The 19,970-nt window shown below is 40.3% G+C and overlaps 1 protein-coding gene across 1 annotated transcript; it reads left to right on the forward strand.

Moving 5' to 3' along the window:
* Window positions 1-18,667: 18,667 nt before the first annotated feature.
* LOC102392823 (olfactory receptor-like protein OLF4) lies at window positions 18,668-19,654 on the forward strand. Its single transcript, XM_006073535.2, has one exon. The coding sequence runs from the start codon at window positions 18,701-18,703 to the stop codon at window positions 19,652-19,654; it is 954 nt and encodes a 317-aa protein (XP_006073597.2). The 5' UTR covers window positions 18,668-18,700.
* The last annotated feature ends 316 nt before the right edge of the window (window positions 19,655-19,970 follow it).

Genomic DNA, 19,970 nt, shown 5'->3' on the forward strand with positions numbered 1-19,970 from the left:
AGAAGGGAAAGAGACACATGTACCCCAATGTTCATCGCAGCACTGTTTATAATAGCCAGGTCATGGAAGCAACCTAGATGTCCATCAGCAGACGAATGGATAAGAAAGCTGTGGTACATATACACAATGGAATATTACTCAGCCATTAAAAAGAATGCATTTGAATCAGTTCTAATGAGGTGGATCATTGAATCAGTTCTAATAATCAGTTCTATTATACAGAGTGAAGTAAGTCAGAAACAAAAACACCAGTGCAGTATAGTAACACATATATATGGAATTTAGAAAGATGGTAACAATAACCCTATATGAAAGACAGCAAAAGAGACACAGATGTATAGAACAGTCTTTTGGACTCTGTGGGAGAAGCCGAGGGTGGGATGATTTGAGAGAATAGCATTGAAACATGTATATTATCATATGTGAAACAGATCGCCAGTCCTGGTTCGATGCATGAAACAGGTTGCTCACGGCTGGTGCACTGGGATGACCTGAGGGATGGGATGGGGAGGGAGTGGGATGGGGGTTCAGAAAAAGAAACACATGTACACCTATGGCTGATTCATGTCAATGTATGGCTGATTCATGTCAATGTATGGCAAAAATCACTACAATTTATAAAGTAATTAGCCTCCAATTAACATTTTAAAAAATAAAAATAACTATTACAACTTTAAAAATAATCAAATTAGTAAAGCAGGAAAGGACTCACATAGATCATTTGAGAGAGAGAAAGCTGATGGCTAACATATCCACATACATAGTCAGCCTCTTGGGAAATGAAATAATAGCAATGTAAGATCATTAGGATTCCTGTTTTCTCATCCTAAATTTTTTTCATTTTCTTCACAAAGAATATGTGAAATAGATATCTCAGATACTATGAAATATGTGTGCTATTGTTTCACAGGTGTATTTGCAAGCCTCCTTTGGTGGGGATCTTTCTCCTCTCAATATTAAAACATGATCAAATAAGACCCATCATAAAAATTAAAAATATCTTCACTTTAGGTTATACCCCTCTGCAGCTAATACCCTATTTCTGTACCCCATTTAATTAATAAGATATTTGGACACATGTTCTACTTTTACAGGAAGCATTTTATGCCTCTCATCCCTGTTCTAATTGGGCTTCCATTCCTATCACTGACTCTTGAGAGTCCCTAGAACTGCAAAGGGATCAAACCAGTCAATCCTAAAGGAAATCAGTCCCAAATATTCATTAAAAGGACCGATGCTGAAGCTGAAATTCCAATCCTTTGGCCACCTGATGGGAAGAACTGACTCACTGGAAAAGTCCCTGATGCTGGGAAAGATTGAAGGCAGGAGGAGAAGGGGATGACAGAGGACAAGATGGTTGGATGGCATCACCGACTAGATAGATGGACATGAGTTTGAGTAAGCTCCAGGAGTTGTTGAAAGACAGAGAAGCCTGATGTGCTGCAGTCCGTGGGGTTGTAAAGAGTCAGACACAACTGAGTGACTGAACTGATTTCTGTCATTTAGTTGGCATCACAGAACACTGCCTTTCTGAGTTCAATATTCACTTCTTCTTTTCATATCATAACAATATTAATACATTGATATTTAATTAAGCAAACAAAACAACCACAGTGGGCTCTGGGCTCTGGGCTGGGCTGAGCTGGTACTCAAACAACCTCAGGTAAACATCTGGGATATCCTTCTCTCTAATCTTTACCTGCAGTGTCCTTTGGGCTCTTGGACTCTCCTGCATGGGAACTCTGAAAAGAAGGTCTTCCTGTGACAGGCTAAATCCTTTTATGGATGGTTGATGTTGGACACTGAGGCTTTGTCCCCAGACAAGACAGCAGGAAGGAGACAAGCACTGGTCCCTTAGTCGGACTTTGGACTCAAAAAGCACCAACCATGTCTCATCTATGCCCAGGTGATACAAACTCAAGGATGCAGCAGAGGAGATATTTACAGCTCTGTTTGTTTGCTCATTTGGAGAAGGCAATGGCTCATTAGGTTTATTTCCCTAATGTTGTAATGACCATGAATTCCCACAGGGAATTCTGGACAGAATCTTTGACAGAAAGGATTTTTCTCCCCCCCCCCACCCCCCCACCCCCCCGCTGATTCTCTATACCCAGGATAGCATTAACAAGCCAGGTGAATTCAATGCTTTTTAATCCTTCTATATTAACTCTTGCTTTCCAAAGGTCTAAACTGCCAACACCTTAACTCAACCCTTAATTTTAATTTTCTCCAATGAGACTGAGGCAATTATCTTGAATACTTCCATTGACTCATTAAATAATTGACTTGTGATGGCTACATACCCCGTTAAACCTATACAAAATTGTAATTCCCCTCTTTATAAGGAGGCTTCCCAGGTGACACAGTAGTGAAAGAATTGCTTGCCAGCACAGGGGACACAAGAGAGGCAGGTTTGATCCCTGGGTTGGGGTGATTCAGTGGAGTAGGAAATGGCAACCACTCCAGTATCCTTGCCTGAAAAATTCCATGGACAGAGGAACCTGGTAGGCTATAGTCCATGGGGTCACAAAGAGTCAGACTCACTAAGCGACTGGGAACACACACACAATCTTTATATGAGGGACAATTTTGTTTCTTTAATGTAAAATATTGGATAGTGCACTCTTCCAATTCCTGATACTTTTGCTAAAATCATTAGGAATTTCATATTTATATCTAAAGTTGAGAGCTGTCCTTTTGCTTCTCATTATAAAATGTAAGTTTGGGGATATATTTAGATTTTTTTTAAGTACCATAATTTGCCTTAGTACAGTGTATGTATGTATGTGTTAGTCACTCAGTTGTGTCCATCTCTACAATCCCATGGTTGTAGCCCATGAGTCTTCTCTGTCCATGAGATTAACCAGGCAAGAATACTGGAGTGGGTTGTCATTTCCTCCTCTAGGAGATCTTCCCAAGCCAGGGATAAAACCTGTGTCACCTGCATTGCAGGCAGATTCTTTACCATCTGCACTGCCAAGGAAACCTACCCTAGTACATTATAGCAAGTTAATTTTTAGAGAAGCCCTTTTTGTGAGGTAGTGCTGTTATAACTCCCTCCTCCGTTTCAGGAATGGGTCTGGGATATATTTAATGTTCTGCTGAAAATTGCAAACTGATTTTGGGATGGAGTCTTGATTGGAATTATTTCAGGATGCTTCCAGTTCTCAGGCTTTGGTTAGTGGTTCTCAATCAGAGATCGTTTGGCTCCTGGGGTTGTTTGACAATTAAAAGTCAAATGCTGCAAAACACCACAATACACAGGATAGCAGGGAACACAAGTATCCTGTCCCAAAGTTAACACTTAAGATGTGAAAAGCCATTTACACCAGCACTTCTCCAATGCCACTGTGCATACAAGTCACCAGGAACTGTAATTCAGGGCAAATTCTCATTGAGCAGGTGTCCAGTGGGCCTGGGGACTCTGCATTTCTAACAACATCGTGGCAGTGTGAAATTGCAGGTCCTAATCTCTGGGTAATATTTTGAGTAACAAGGCTCTCGGCCTGTGTTAGAGTCAGGTACAGGAATATTTATGTGTTCTGTAACAAAACTAATTTTTTTTATACAATTTTGAAAGAAAGGTTGTTGTTGAATCATGCAAAGACACCGGGATTCTTGGCCCCGGGAGGAGAAGAATTCAATCCAGGGCCAGAGATAAGGCTTGATCGCTCAGAGCTTTTGTGTAATAAAGTTTATTAAAATATAAAGGAGATAGAGAAAGCTTCTGACATAGGTATCAGAAGGGGGCAGAAAGAGTGATTCAACAACAACCTTTCATCTTGGGGGCTCATCTGGGATCCTTCAGGTCAAGGAGCTGTGGCTGCGCAGGCGCAGGAGGGCCTAGAGGAGCTATCCCACGTTGATGGTCAGGAAGGGTGGCTGTGAGGAGATACCCCTCGTCCAAGGTAAGGAGCAGTGGCTGCACTTTGCTGGAGCAGCCGTGAAGAGATACCCCGTGCACAAGGTAAGAAAAACCCAAATAAGACGGTAAGTGTTGCAAGAGGGCATCAGAGGGCAGACACACTGAAACCAAACTCACAGAAAACTAGTTAATCTAATCACACTAGGACCACAGCCTTGTCTAACTCAATGAAACTAAGCCATGCCTGTGGGGCAACCCAAGATGGGCGGGTCATGGTGGAGAGATCTGACAGAATGTGGTCCACTGGAGAAGAGAATGGAAAAATCACTTCAGTATTTTTGCCTTGAGAACCCCATGAACAGTATGAAAAGGCAAAATGATAGGATACTGAAAGAGGAACTCCCCAGGTCAGTAGCTGCCAATATGCTACTGGAGATGAGTGGAGAAATAACTCCAGAAAGAATGAAGGGATGGAGCCAAAGCAAAAAGAATACCCAGCTATGGATGTGACTGGTGATAGAAGCAAGGTCCGATGCTGCAAAGAGCAATATTGCATAGAAACCTGGAATGTGAGGTCCATGAATCAAGGCAAATTGAAGTGGTCAAACAAGAGATGGCAAGAGTGAATGTCGACATTCTAGGAATCAGCAAACTAAAATGGACTGGAATGGGTGAATTTAACTCATATGACCATTATATCTACTACTGCTGGCAGGAATCCCTCAGAAGAAATGGAGGAGCCATCATGGTCAACAAAAGAGTCCGAAATGCAGTAATTGGATGCAATCTCGAAAAAGACAGAATGATCTCTGTTTGTTTCCAAGGCAAACCATTCAATATCACAGTAATCCAAGTCTATGCCCCAACCAGTAATGCTGAGGAAGCTGAAGTTGAACGGTTCTATGAAGACCTACAATACCTTTTAGAACTAACACCCAAAAAAGATGTCCTTTTCATTATAGGGGACTGGAATGTAAAAGTAGGAAGTCAAGAAACACCGGGAGTAACAGGCAAATTTGGCCTTGGAATACGGAATGAAGCAGGGCAAAGGCTAATAGAGTTTTGCCAAGAAAATGCACTGGTCATAGCAAACACCCTCTTCCAACATCACAAGAGAAGACTCTATACATGGACATCACCAGATGGTCAACACCGAAATCAGATTGATTGTATTCTTTGCAGCCAAAGATGGAGAAGCTCTATACAGTCAGCAAAAACAAGACCAGGAGCTGACTGTGGCTCAGACCATGAACTCCTTATTGCCAAATTCAGACTTAAATTGAAGAAAGTAGGGAAAACCACTAGACCATTGAGGTATGACCTAAATCAAATCCCTTATGATTATACAGTGGAAGTAAGAAATAGATTTAAGGGCCTAGATCTGATAGATAGAGTGCCTGAAGGACTATGGAATGAGGTTCATGACATTGTACAGGAGACAGGGATTAAGACCATCCCCATGGAAAAGAAATGCAAAAAAGCAAAATGGCTGCCTGGGGAGGCCTTACAAATAGCTGTGAAAAGAAGAGAAGCAAAAAGCAAAGGAGAAAAGGAAAGATATAAGCATCTGAATGCAGAGTTCCAAAGAATAGCAAGGAGAGATAAGAAAGCCTTCCTCAGCGATCAATGCAAAGAAATAGAGGAAAACAACAGAATGGGAAAGACTAGAGATCTCTTCAAGAAAATTAGAGATACCAAGGGAACATTTCATACAAAGATGGGCTCGATAAAGGACAGAAATGGTATGGACCTAACAGAAGCAGAAGATATTAAGAAGAGGTGGTAAGAATACACAGAAGAACTGTACAAAAAAGATCTTCATGACCCAGATAATCATGATGGTGTGATCACTAACCTAGAGCCAGACATCCTGGAATGTGAAGTCAAGTGGGCCTTAGAAAGCATCACTATGAGCAAAGCTAGTGGAGGTGATGGAATTCCAGTTGAGCTATTTCAAATCCTGAAAGATGATGCTGTGAAAATGCTGCACTCAATATGCCAGCAAATTTGGAAAATTCAGCAGTGGCCACAGGACTGGAAAAGATCAGTTTTTATTCTGATCCCAAAGAAAGGCAATGCCAAAGAATGCTCAAACTACCACACAATTGCACTCATCTCACATGCTAGTAAAGTAATGCTCAAATTTTCCAAGCCAGGCTTCAGCAATATGTGAACCATGAACTTCCTGATATTCAAGCTGGTTTTAGAAAAGGCAGAGGAACCAGAGATCAAATTGCCAACATCCGCTGGATCATGGAAAAAGCAAGAGAGTTCCAGAAAAATATCTACTTCTGCTTTATTGACTATGCCAAAGCCTTTGACTGTGTGGATCACAATAAACTGTGGAAAATTCTGAAAGAGATGGGAATACCAGACCACCTGATCTGCCTCTTGAGAAATCTGTATGCAGGTCAGGAAGCAACAGTTAGAACTGGACATGGAACAACAGACTGATTCCAAATAGGAAAAGGAGAACGTCAAGGCTATATATTGTCACCCTGCTTATTTAACTTATATGCAGGGTACATCATGAGAAACGCTGGACTGGGGGAAACACAAGCTGGAATCAAGCTTGCCGGGAGAAATATCAATAACCTCAGATATGCAGATGACACCACCCTTATGGCAGAAAGTGAAGAGGAACTAAAAAGCCTCTTGATGAAAGTGAAAGTGGAGAGTGAAAAAGTTGGTTTAAAGCTCAACATTCAGAAGACTAAGATCATGGCATCTGGTGCCATCACTTCATGGGAAATAGATGGGGAAACAGTGGAAACAGTTTCAGACTTTATTTTTGTGGGCTCCAAAATCACTGCAGATGGTGACTGCAGCCATGAAATTAAAAGACGCTTACTCCTTGGAAGGAAAGTTATGACCAACCTAGATAGCATATTCAAAAGCAGAGACATTACTTTGCCAACAAAGGTCCGTCTAGTCAAGGCTATGGTATTTCCTGTGGTCATGTATGGATGTGAGAGTTGGACTGTGAAGAAGGCTGAGCGCCGAAGAATTGATGCTTTTGAACTGTGGTGTTGGAGAAGACTCTTGAGAGTCCCTTGGACTGCAAGGAGGTCCAACCAGTCCATTCTGAAGGAGATCAGCCCTGGGATTTCTTTGGAAGGAATGATGCTAAAGCTGAAACTCCAGTACTTTGGCCACCTGATGCGAAGAGTTGACTCATTGGAAAAGACTCTGATGCTGGGAGGGATTGGGGGCAGGAGGAGAAGGGGACGACAGAGGATGAGGTGGCTGGATGGCATCACTGACTCGATGGACATGAGTCTGAGTGAACTCCAGGAGTTGGTGATGGACAGGGAGGCCTGGCGTGGAGTCAGACACAACTGAGCGCCTGAACTGAACTGAACTGAACTTGAAAGAAAGTGTTTCACCCACTGCACAGGTTGATTCTTTTATATAAATGCTTTTGATAGTAAATAATATATGTCAGGAAAAGACAGAATACAGGCCTCAAAATAATGTGCACATCCTAATCCCAGGCACTTTTAATATGTCACCTTATATAATGGGGGATAAAGCTAGTAGATAAAATAAATTTGCTAATCATTGACCTTAAAATGGGCTTCCCTGGTGGCTCAGATGGTAAAGAATCTTCCTGAAAGGCAGGAGAACCAGGTTTGATCCCTGGGTCTGGAAGATCCCCTGAAGAAGGGAATGGCTACCCACTCCAGTATTCTTCCTTGGAGAATTCCAGGGACAGAGGAGACTGGCAGGCTATATAGTCCATGGGGTCACAAGAGTCAAGCACGACTGAATGACTAACACAGACAGACAAGACTCATCAATCCCACTACTGGGCATATACCATGAGAAAACCACAATTCATAAAGACGCATAAACCCCAATGTTCATTGCAACACTAATTACAATAGCCAGGACATGGAAGCAACCTAGATATCCATCAATAGGTGAATGGATAAGTTGTGGTACATATATATAATGGAATATTACTTCATCATAAAAAGGAACAAATTTGAGTCAGTTTGAAGTGGATGAACCTAGAGCCTGTTATACAGAGCAGAGTCTGAAAGAGAAAAACAAATATCATATATTCATTTCAATTCAGTCACTTGGTCATGTCCGAATTTGTGTGACCCCATGGACTGCAGCACGCCAGGCTTCCCTGTCCATCACCAACTCCCAGAACTTGTGGAAACTCATGTCCATTGAGTCAGTGATGCCATCCAGCCATCTCATCCTCTGTCGTCCCCTTCTCCTCCTGCCTTCAATCTTTCCCAGCATCAGGGTCTTTTCCAATGACTCAGTTCTTTGCATCAAGCAGACAAGTATTGGAGTTTCAGCTTCAGCATCAATCCTTCCAACGAATATTCAGAACTTATTTCCTTTAGGATTGACTGATTGGATCTCCTTGCAGTCCAAGGAACTCTCAAGAGTCTTCTCCAACACCACAATTCAAAAGCATCAATTAAAACAATTTTTTTTACTTTCTTTTTTTTAATTTTATTTTATTTTTAAATTTTACATAATTGTATTAGTTTTGCCAAATATCAAAATGAATCCGCCACAGGTATACATGTGTTCCCCATCCTGAACCCTCCTCCCTCCTCCCTCCCCATACCATCCCTCTGGGTCGTCCCAGTGCACCAGCCCCAAGCATCCAAATAAATAAATTTTTAAAAGCATCAATTATTTGGTGCTCAGCTTTCTCTATAGTCCAACTCTCACATCCATACATGACTACTGGAAAAACCATAGCTTTGACTACAGGGACATTTCTTGGCAAAGTAATGTCTCTGTTTTTAATATGCTGTCTAGGTTGGTCATAGCTTTCCTTCCAAGAAGCAAGAGCCTTTTAATTTCATGGCTGCAATCACCATCTGCAGTGATTTTGCAGCCCAAGAAAATAAAGTCTCCCACTGCTTCCATCATTTCCCCATCTATTTGCCATAAAGTGATGGGACCGGATGCCATGATCTTAGTTTTTTGGATGTTGAGTTTTAAACCAACTTTCTCACTCTCTTCTTTCACTTTCTTTTTTTTTTTTTTTTTTTTTTTTTGGTCCAAAAATGTCATTAGGTGATTTTATTTTTTTTAATTTAAATTTATTTATTTTAATTAGAGGCTAATTACTTTACAATATTGTATTGGTTTTGCCATACATCAACATGAATCTGCCATGGGTGTACACATGTTCCCAATTCTGAACCCCCCTCCCACCTCCGTCCCCATACCATCCCTCTGGGTCATCCCAGTGCACCAGCCCCAAGCTTCCTGTATCCTACATCGAACCTGGACTGGCGATTCGTTTCTTATACGATATTATACATGTTTCAATGCCATTCTCCCAATCATCCCCCACACACACACACACAGAGTTCAAAAGACTGTTCTATACATCTGTGTCTCTTTTGCTGTCTCACATACAGGGTTATCATTACCATCTTTCTAAATTCCATATGTATGCATTAGTATACTGTATTGGTGTTTTTCTTTCTGGCTTACTTCACTCTGTATAATAGGCTCCAGTTTCATCCACCTCATTAGAACTGATTCAAATGTATTCTATTGAATGGCTGAGTAATACTCCATTGTGTATATGCACCACAGCTTTCTTATCCATTCATCTGCTGATGGACATCTAGGTTGTTTCCATGACCTGGCTATTATAAACAGTGCTGTGATGAACATTGGGGTACACTTTTCTCTTTCAATTCTGGTTTCCTCAGTGTGTATGCCCAGCAGTGGGATTGCTGGGTCATAAGGCAGTTCTATTTCCAGTTTTTTAAGGAATCTCCACACTGTTCTCCATAGTGGCTGTACTAGTTTGCATTCCCACCAACAGTGTAAGAGGCTTCCCTTTTCTCCACACCCTCTGCAGCATTTATTGCTTATAGGCTTTTGGATCGCAGCCATTCTGACTGGCATGAAATGATACCTCATTGTGGTTCTGATTTGCATTTCTCTGATGAGTGATATTGAGCATCTTTTCATGTGCTTGTTAGCCATCTGTATGTCTTCTTTGGAGAAATGTCTATTTAGTTCTTTGGCCCATTTTTTGATTGGGTCATTTATTTGTCTAGACTTGAGCTGCAGGAGTTGCTTGTATATTTTTGAGATTAATTCTTTGTCAGTTGCTTCGTTTGCTATTATTTTCTCCCATTCTGAAGGCTGTCTTTTCACCTTGCTTATTGTTTCCTTCGTTGTGCAGAAGCTTTTAAGTTTAATTAGGTCCCATTTGTTTATTTTTGGTTTTATTTCCAATATTCTGGGAGGTGGGTCATAGAGGATCCTGCTGTGATGTATGTCGGACAGTGTTTTGCTTATGTTTTCCTCTGGAAGTTTTATAGTTTCTGGTCTTACGTTTAGATCTTTAATCCATTTTGAGTTTATTTTTGTGTATGGTGTTAGAAAGTGTTCTAGTTTCATTCTTTTACAAGTGGTTTACCAGTTTTCCCAGCACCACTTGTTAAAGAGATTGTCTTTAATCCATTGTATATTCTTGCCTCCTTTGTCAAAGATAAGGTGTCCATAGGTGCGTGGGTTTATCTCTGGGCTTTCTGTTTTGTTCCATTGATCTATATTTCTGTCTTTGTGCCAGTACCATACTGTCTTGATGACTGTGGCTTTGTAGTAGAGCCTGAAGTCAGGCAGGTTGATTCCTCCAGCTCCATTCTTCTTTCTCAAGATTGCTTTGGCTATTCAAGGTTTTTTTGTATTTCCATACAAATTGTGAGATTATTTGTTCTAGCTCTGTGAAAAATACTGTTGGTAGCTTGATAGGGATTGCATTGAATCTGTAGATTGCTTTGGGTAGTATACTCATTTTCACTATATTGAATCTTCCAATCCATGAACATGATATATTTCTCCATCTATTAGTGTCCTCTTTGATTTCTTTCACCAGTGTTTTATAGTTTTATATATATAGATCTTTAGTTTCTGTAGGTAGATATATTCCTAAGTATTTTATTCTTTCCATTGCAATGGTGAATGGAATTGTTTCCTTAATTTATCTTTCTATTTTCTCATTATGAGTGTATAGGAATGCAAGGGATTTCTGTGTGTTGATTTTATATCCTGCAACTTTACTATATTCATTGATTAGCTCTAGTAATTTTCTGGTGGAGTCTTTAGGGTTTTCTATGTAGAAGATCATGTCATCTGCAAACAGGGAGAGTTTTACTTCTTCTTTTCCAATCTGGATTCCTTTTATTTCTTTTTCTGCTCTGATTGCTGTGGCCTAAACTTCCAAAACTATGTTGAATACTCGTGGTGAAAATGGGCACCCTTGTCTTGTTCCTGACTTTAGGGGAAATGCTTTCAATTTTTCACCATTGAGGATAATGTTTGCTGTGAGTTTGACATATATAGCTTTTATTATGTTGAGGTATGTTCCTTCTATTCCTGCTTTCCGGAGAGTTTTATCATAAATGGATGTTGAATTTTGTCAAAGGCTTTTTCTGCATCTACTGAGATAATCATATGGCTTTTATTTTTCAATTTGTTAATGTGGTGTATTACATTGATTGATTTGCAGATATTGAAGAATCCTTGCATCCCTGGGATAAAGCCCACTTGGTCATGGTGTATGGTTCTTTGAAAGGATAAATAAAATTGACAAATCATTAGCCAGACTCATCAAGAAACAAAGGGAGAAAAATCAAATCAATAAAATTAGAAATGAAAATGGAGAGATCACAACAGACAACACACAAATACAAAGGATCATAAGAGACTACTATCAGCAATTATATGTCAATAAGATGGACAACGTGGAAGAAATGGACAAATTCTTAGAAAAGTACAACTTTCCCAAACTGAACCAAGAAGAAATAGAAAATCTTAACAGACCCATCACAAGCACGGAAATTGAAACTGTAATCAGAAATCTTCCAGCAAACAAAAGCCCAGGTCCAGACGGCTTCACAGCTGAATTCTACCAAAAATTTAGAGAAGAGTTAACACCTATCCTACTCAAAGTCTTCCAGAAAATTGCAGAGGAAGGTAAACTTCCAAACTCATTCTATGAGGCCACCATCACCCTAATACTAAAACCTGTCAAAGATGCCACAAAAAAAGAAAGCTACAGGCCAATATCACTGATGGACATAGATGCAAAAATCCTTAACAAAATTCTAGCAATCAGAATCTTCTTTCACTTTCATCAAGAGGCTCTTTAGTTCTACTTCACTTTCTGCCATAAGGGTGGTGTCATCTGCACATCTGAGATTATTGATATTTCTTCCAGCAATCTTGATTCCAGCTTGTGCTTCATCCAGCCCAGGATTTTGCATGATGTGCTCTACATATAAGTTAAATAAGCAGGATGACAGTATGCAGCCTTGACATACTCCTTTCCCAATTTGGAACCAGTCTGTTGTTCCACGTCCAGTTCTAACTGTTGCTTCTTGACCTGCATACAAATTTCTCAGGAGACAGGTAAGGTGGTCTGTCAGTCCCATCTCTTTAAGAATTTTCCACAGTTTGTGGTGATCCACACAGTCAAAGGTTTAGGTGTAGTCAATAAAGCAGAAGTAGATGTTTTTCTGGAACTCTCTTGCATTCTCAATGATCCAACAGATGTTGGCAATTTGATCTCTGATTCTTCCTCTGCCTCTTTTAAATCCAGCTTGAACATCTGGAAGTTCATGGTTCACGTATTGTTGAAGCCTGGCTTGGATAATTTTGAGCATTACTTTGCTAGCGTATGAGATGAGTACAATTGTGTGGTAGGTTGAACATTCTTTGGCATTGCCTTTCATTGGGATTGGAATGAAAACTGACATTTTCCAGTCCTGTGGCCACTGCTGAGTTTTCCAAATTTGCTGGCATATTGAGTGCAGCATTTTCACAGCATCATCTTTCAGGATTTGAAATAGCTCAACTGGAATTCCATCACCTCCACTAGCTTTGTTCATAGTGATGCTTCCTGATGCCCACTTGATTTTGCATTCCAGGATGTCTGACTCTAGGTCAGTGATCACACCATCATGATTATCTGGGTCGTGAATATCTTTTTTGTACAGTTCTTCTGTATTTTGTTGCCACCTCTTCTTAATATCTTCTGCTTCTTTTAGGTCCATATCATTTCTGTCCATTATTGTGCCCATCTTTGCATGAAATGTTCCCTTGGTATCTCTAATTTTCTTGAAGAGATCTCCAGTCTTTCCCATTCTATTGTTTTTCTCTATTTAATATCATGTATTAACACATATATATGGAACTAGAAAAATGGTATTGATGAACCTATTTGCAAGGCAGGAATAGAGACACAGATGTAGAAGATGGACTTGTGGACACAGCTGGAGAGGGTGGGACAAATTGAGAGGATAGCAATGACATACCATTGACACTACCATGTATAAAATAGCTAGCTAGTGGGAAGCTGCTGTATAATGCAGGGAGCCCAGCCCGAAGCTCTGTGATGACCTAAAGGTGTGGGATAGGGAGAGGGTGGGGGGGGGGGGGTAAAGAAGGAGGAGATATATGTATAAAAATAAAAATAAAATGAAATTATATACAAAAAATGATTTGGGGTACAGACCTAAATATTCCTATACCTGACTCTAGCGAGGCCAAGAGCCTTGTTATGCAAAGTGTGACCCTCAAGACCAGAATCTGCAGCTTCATACCCCTACACAGCTATTAGAAATGCAGAGTCCTTGGACCCAATGGAGACCTGTTCAATGAGAATTTGCCCTGAATTACAGTTCCTGGTGACTTGTATCCACAATGGAATTGGGGAAGTGCTGGTGTAAGTGGGTTTCCTCTCCTGTAGACATTAACATTTGGGACAGGATAATTATTGGTGTTGAGTGTTATCCTGTTAATTGTGAGTGTTTTACAGCATCCCACCTTACATTGCCGAATAACCCCAGGAGCAATACCATCTCTAGATGAGAACCACAAATGAAAGCCTGAGAACTGGAAGCATCCTGATAGAATTCCAATCAAGATTCCATGAAAAAATCAATTTGTAATTTTCTGCAGAACATTAAATTCCTCTGAGCCCCATTTCTGAAACAGAGGATGAAGTTATAATAGTGCTACCTCACAGAAGGAACTTCTCTACAAAATAAATCAGATCATCCCTATAATGTGCTAAGGTTGGTCATGGTGCTTGAAAATATATAAATATATCTCATAACTTACATATACTTTATAATGAAGGGAAAAATGACAGCTCTCAACTTCAAGTATAATATGAAGTTCCTAATGGTTTTAGCAAGTGTCAGGAAGCCAAAGATTTCCCAGGTGGTACAGTGGTAAAGAATCCTCCTTCAATACAGGAGATGTGGGTTCAATCCCTGGGTTGGGAACACACCCTGGAGGAGGAAATGACAACCCACTCCAGTATTATTGCCAGCAAAATCTCATAGACAGAGGATCCTGGCAGGTTGCTGTCTGTAGGGTTGCAAAGAGTGGGACAGACTGAGAATGCATGAAAAAAAAAGAAAGTCAGGAAGACAAAAGGTGCACTGATGAATGTTTTGCATTTGAGAAACAAAACTGTCCCTCTTATAATGAAGGGAATAATTATTTTCTAAGGGTTTCATGGGCTGTTAGCCATCACAAGTCAATGCTTTAATGATTCAAGGGAACAAGTCAAGACAGTTGCCTTAGACTCAGATGTTGAAGAAAACTTAAATTCAGGATTGAGATAGAGTACTGGGAGTTTAGACCTCTGGAAAAGAAGAGAGTTAATGGAGAATGATTAATAAACATTGAAATCTCTTGACTTATAGCTAGTATCCTGGGAACAGAGAATCAGAAGACAAAAATCCTTTTTGTCCAGACCAGCATCCACAGGGAAATCACGTAGTAACAAGGGCGGGTTACTACTACGAGGCTTAGTAACAAGAGGGAAATGAACCTACTTAGCAGACAGAGGGAGCTGTAAATATCTCCTCTGCTGCATCCCTGAGCTTGTACAACCTTGGCACGGACTAGACCTGGTTGTTCCTTTTGGAGTCCTAAGTCTGACTAAAGGACCAATACTTGAACCCTACATGCTCTCTCATCTGGGGACAGAGCTCCAGTCTCCATCATCAACCATCCAGGAAGGGATTCAGACTTCCACAGGGAGACCTTTCTTTCAGAGTTCCCATGCAAGAGATTTCAAAAACCCAAAAGACACTGCAACAAAAGGTCAGAGAGAATGTTCACTAGCAGTCACCTGAGAACCATTTCAGCCTAACCCAGAGCCCAGAGATCACTATGGTTGGTTGCTTGCTTGATTAAATATCAATTCATTTTTATGATGCTAGAAAGAGAAGTGAGCATTCAATTCAGTATGGTAATATTCAACAATGTCAATTAAATGATATCAATGTAAGCCCAAATAGAACAGGGGTAAGAAGCATAAAGTGCTTCCAGTAGAAGTAAAACAAATGTCCAATATCTTGTTCATTTACTGGAGTAGAGAAATTGGATATTCGCAATGGATGGATATAAGACATAGTGAGGGCATTTCTTTTTCATCTGTTTTTAATTGGAGGATAATTGGAGGATAATACTGTACTGGTTTCTGCCATACATCAAAATGAATCGGTCAGAGGTATATATATGTCTCCTCCCTCTTGAGCCTCCCTCCCACCTCCCCCATCCCACACCTCTAGGTTGTCACAGAGTACTGGTTTGAGCTTCCTGCATCATACAGCAAATTCCCACTGGCTATCTTTTTTTATCTTATTTTATATGTGGCATTTCTTTCTAATTTTATGACAGGATATTTGATCATGTTTCAGTGTTGATTAGAAAGGTCCATACTAAGGAATGACTGCAAATACATCCTTGAAACAGCAGTTGCCAAAGACATAAACTTCGCAGTTTTCTTCTGTGAAAGAAATGAAAAAAAAAATTATGATGTTAAAAGGGGTGTGCTAATGAACTCAGTTTCCAATTATTTCATTACCTCTGAGGATGAATGTATATGTGGATTTGTTAACCCTTTACTTTCTCTCTTATTGGCATGAGTCTTCTGATTTTGTGTAATAGGATCTGTGAGCTTTTATTCCTATTTTTTAGTGCAGTCTCTCAAACAAAGAATTGGAGTTTTTCACAAATTGGCTATTTTAGTTGCTTCAAGTAAGTAATTGTATTTGAGAGGGACTGTGAGTGTATGTAAATTTTGTGTAGTCACATCTACCATCAGTTATATTGTGTTCTCTCCTTTGCTCTTCAATTTTAATTTTTTCCTGAAAGAATTGGGCCAGGATATTACTACTCTTCACCTGCAAATCATAGTTTTAAACAAAATGAGTAGTGAAAATTCTACCAGTTTAGTGCTAATACTTCAGTCTTTATAAGTTCCCAGCAAGTCTGACATCTATTTATCCCTTAATGTTCTTTCTGACATTTTGTGATTAGTGTGTGTTGTGTGTGTTAGTTGCTCAGTCATGTCCAACTGTGTGTGACCTCATGGCTCCTCTGTCCATGGGATTCTCTGGGCAAGAATACTGGAGTGGTTGCCATTCCCTTCTCCAGGGGATCTTCCCGACCCAGGGATCGAACCTGGGTCTCCTGCATTTGTGATTAGATCTATATCTAAATGTTGCCTCACATTCAGCCATCATGAGGAAAACATCATTTTTTGCCATTTGACTAAAGATCACTTATACCTTCCTTTAAGCATATTGAAAGCCACAAATCTCCATAAACATGAAATTGCAACTGGGATACTGCTTTCTCCTTACATTCTATTTTTTAATTAATGTTTATCGGAGTTTAGTTGCTTTACAAGGTTGTATTAGTTTCTACTGTACAGCAAAATGAATCAGCCATACATATACATATACATATACATATACACCCTCCCTTTTGTAACTCTTTCCACTCAAGTCCCCACCAGGCATGAAGTAGAGTTCCCTATGCTATACAATAGGTTTTCATTAGTTATCTATTTTAAGTAGTGTACACTTTAAATAGTGTACATGTGTCAATCTCAACCTCCCAATTCCTCCCACCTCCTCTTATCCCCTTGGCATCCATACATTTGTTCTCTATGTCTGCATCTCTATTTCTGTTTTTCATATGACCCAGCAATCTCACTCCTAGGCATATACCCAGAGAAAATCATAATTCAAAAATATACATGCACCCCCAAGTTTCATTGCAGCACTATTTACAATAGCCAGGACATGGAAGAAATCTAAATGTCCAACAACAGAGAAATGGATAAAGAAAAAAAGGCTGGAATTGTTTCTATGTCTGAAGGTTTTGTGTGTGTTTGGACTGCAGATGTCATTGATGGTTGGGCAAAGATCAGAACTAGGACTAGAGTATGCCCATAGAACTTATCAGAAAGGCAATCAAAACCCAAGAAGAACAAAGAGAAGATGCCACATGTGAAAATGGAGATAGAGGTTTGCCGATAGGAGAGTATCATATAAAACCAGTAGCACAAATAAATATTAAATAGTCTCAGGAAAAACAAGATTTGTTGCATGAGACTAAAAATGGCCAACATTCAATTCATATTCATCGTGCCTTATATACATCGTTTTGTAAAATGTTGGTTTTTCCCCTTTGCTCATTTTTCTCTTTTACTGTACAATTTGTGTTTCAGATTAGAGGAGGATTATAGATATATATACAGGCATCTTTGCTCACTTAAAAGAGCAAATAATGTATGCTTAACACAAGGAGGACAATGACCATATCAAAATAAAACTCAAGTTTATTGGTATCTGAGATTATTGCTAGATGGCAGTTGTAAATAATTTGATCTAATTGACTTGAGTTGTATCAACTAAGTCAATCAAGGTAGTTAAGGGTGAAAATCACATGGAAGTAATATAGCTTAGGAAGCCAGGGTCTACTGTGTGTATGTGAGAGAGACTTGGTGCCTTGTGTAGTGTGAGAAGTCCTGAGACCAGGGGTGCTGAACTGATATATTCCAAGGTGACTGATACAGAGGCCATAACTTAGTCAACAGAAGGATTTATTTAAACATACAGGACAGTCTTGCAACAATTTCAGAAAGTGCTAGAGGAACACAGTACAGATGAAAGACTCCCATGACTTACAATTTCAGCAGCATCAGGAGGCCACCTTGGTCCTCAACATCCTCTGACACCACCAGTCCTCACTCTACCTCTTGTCCATTACCCTCCCCACACTGGCTTCCTTTCTTTAAATTGCTGCTACTGCTGCTGCTAAGTCGCTTCGGTCGTGTCCGACTCTGTGCGACCCCATAGACGGCAGCCCACCAGGCTTCCCCATCCCTGGGATTCTCCAGGCAAGAACACTGGAGTGGGCTGCCATTTCCATCTCCAATGCATGAAAGTGGAAAGTAAAAAGTGAAAGTGAAGTCGCTCAGTCGTGTCCGACTCTAGCGACCCCATGAACTGCAGCCCACCAGGCTCCTCCGTCCATGGGATTTTCCAGGCAAAAGTGCTGGAGTGGGGTGCCATTGCTTTCTCCTAAACTAGAACATCTTAAACAAGCACCAGCCAGGGCCTTTGCACTGGCTGTTCTCCCTGCCAAGCACACACTTGATATATTCAAGGCTCCTGCTCTTTCTTCATTGAGGTCTCTGCTCAAAGTCACCCTATCTGCATGCCTTGCCTGAACACCTATAAAAAGTAGCACCCCCTCTTTACTCTTTCCCCTTACACTTGCTTTCATTTATTCATAGTCTCTGTCACCGACATGCTGTACTTTTTTATTTCCTATATTCTCTCTCCATGACTGGATTTTAGGAGAATTGGTTTTTCAAGACTGTATACTCTGCCAAATCCAAGAACAAAATACTTAAATTAATTTTTAACCACAAAATATAAATGGTAGCATTTCAGTAATGTGAGGATGCAAGTTAAACATGTCATTTTCCCCTTTCTTTGTAGTCATCTCCAAAACATGGCACAAAGGAATTTAACAAGACCTTCAGAATTTCTTCTCCTGGGATTCTCAGAGGAATCAGAACTACAACCCCTCGTATTTGGGCTTTTTGTCTCCATGTACCTGATCACTGTGTTTGGAAACATGCTCATCATCTTGGCCATCAGCTCAGACTCCCACCTCCACACCCCCATGTACTTCTTCCTCTCCAACCTGTCCTTTGTAGACATCTGCTTCACCTCCACCACCATCCCCAAAATGCTATGGAACATCTACATCCAAAGCCAAGTTATAACCTATGAAGCCTGCATCACTCAGGTGTATTTTTTAATGCTGTTTGCAGGGTTGGATGACTTCCTCCTGACAGTAATGGCCTATGACCGCTTTGCAGCCATCTGTCACCCCCTGTACTACACGGTCATCATGAATCCAAAAGTCTGTAGAATTTTGGTTCTGGTTAGCTGGGCCATCAGTGTCCTGCATTCATTGTTACAGACCTTAATGGTGTTGAGACTGTCCTTCTGTGAAGAGTTGGAAATCCCTCACTATTTCTGTGAACTCAATCAGATGATCCAACTTGCCTGTTCTGACAGCTTTCCTAATGACTTGGTGATATACATCACAGCTGTGCTGCTAGCTGGTGGTCCCCTCACTGGAATCTTTTACTCTTACACTAAGATAGCGTCTTCCATCCACAGAATCTCATCTGCTCAGGGGAAGCATAAAGCATTTTCCACCTGTGTATCTCACCTCTCAGTTGTCTCCTTATTTTACTGTACAAGCCTAGGAGTGTATGTTAGCTCCGCTGCTACCCACAGCTCCCAGTCAAGTGCAACAGCATCAATGATGTACACTGTGGTCACACCCATGCTGAATCCTTTCATCTATAGTCTAAGGAACAGAGACATAAAGAGGGCTCTGAAGGCATTCTTCAGAATGGCAGCTATAAAAAGGACACTTGTCCTGAGATAAAGAAAGGCACATAATTGAAGGATTCAGAGATCCAGGGCTTGAAATTGCAAATCTTTGATCAGATTCTTTGATCTGGCTGTGAAAGTAGAACTTGCTCCTTCTATTTATTTCCTGGAATTTTCATTTCTTTTATTTCAACATGTCCATACAGTTTATGTCACTCAATTTATTGAAGTGTGTGCTCACTCTCTCTTTCATATACAAGAGTTTTTCTGTTTTATGGTTTTCCCACTTTCTCAGATTTATTCTCAACCTTGGATCTGAACAATTGGGAAATTCCCACTATCCTATGAAGAGATGTGTTTCTTAAGAACAA

This window comes from Bubalus bubalis, chromosome 9, assembly GCF_019923935.1.
Source record: "Bubalus bubalis isolate 160015118507 breed Murrah chromosome 9, NDDB_SH_1, whole genome shotgun sequence".
Lineage (NCBI taxonomy): Eukaryota > Metazoa > Chordata > Mammalia > Artiodactyla > Bovidae > Bubalus > Bubalus bubalis.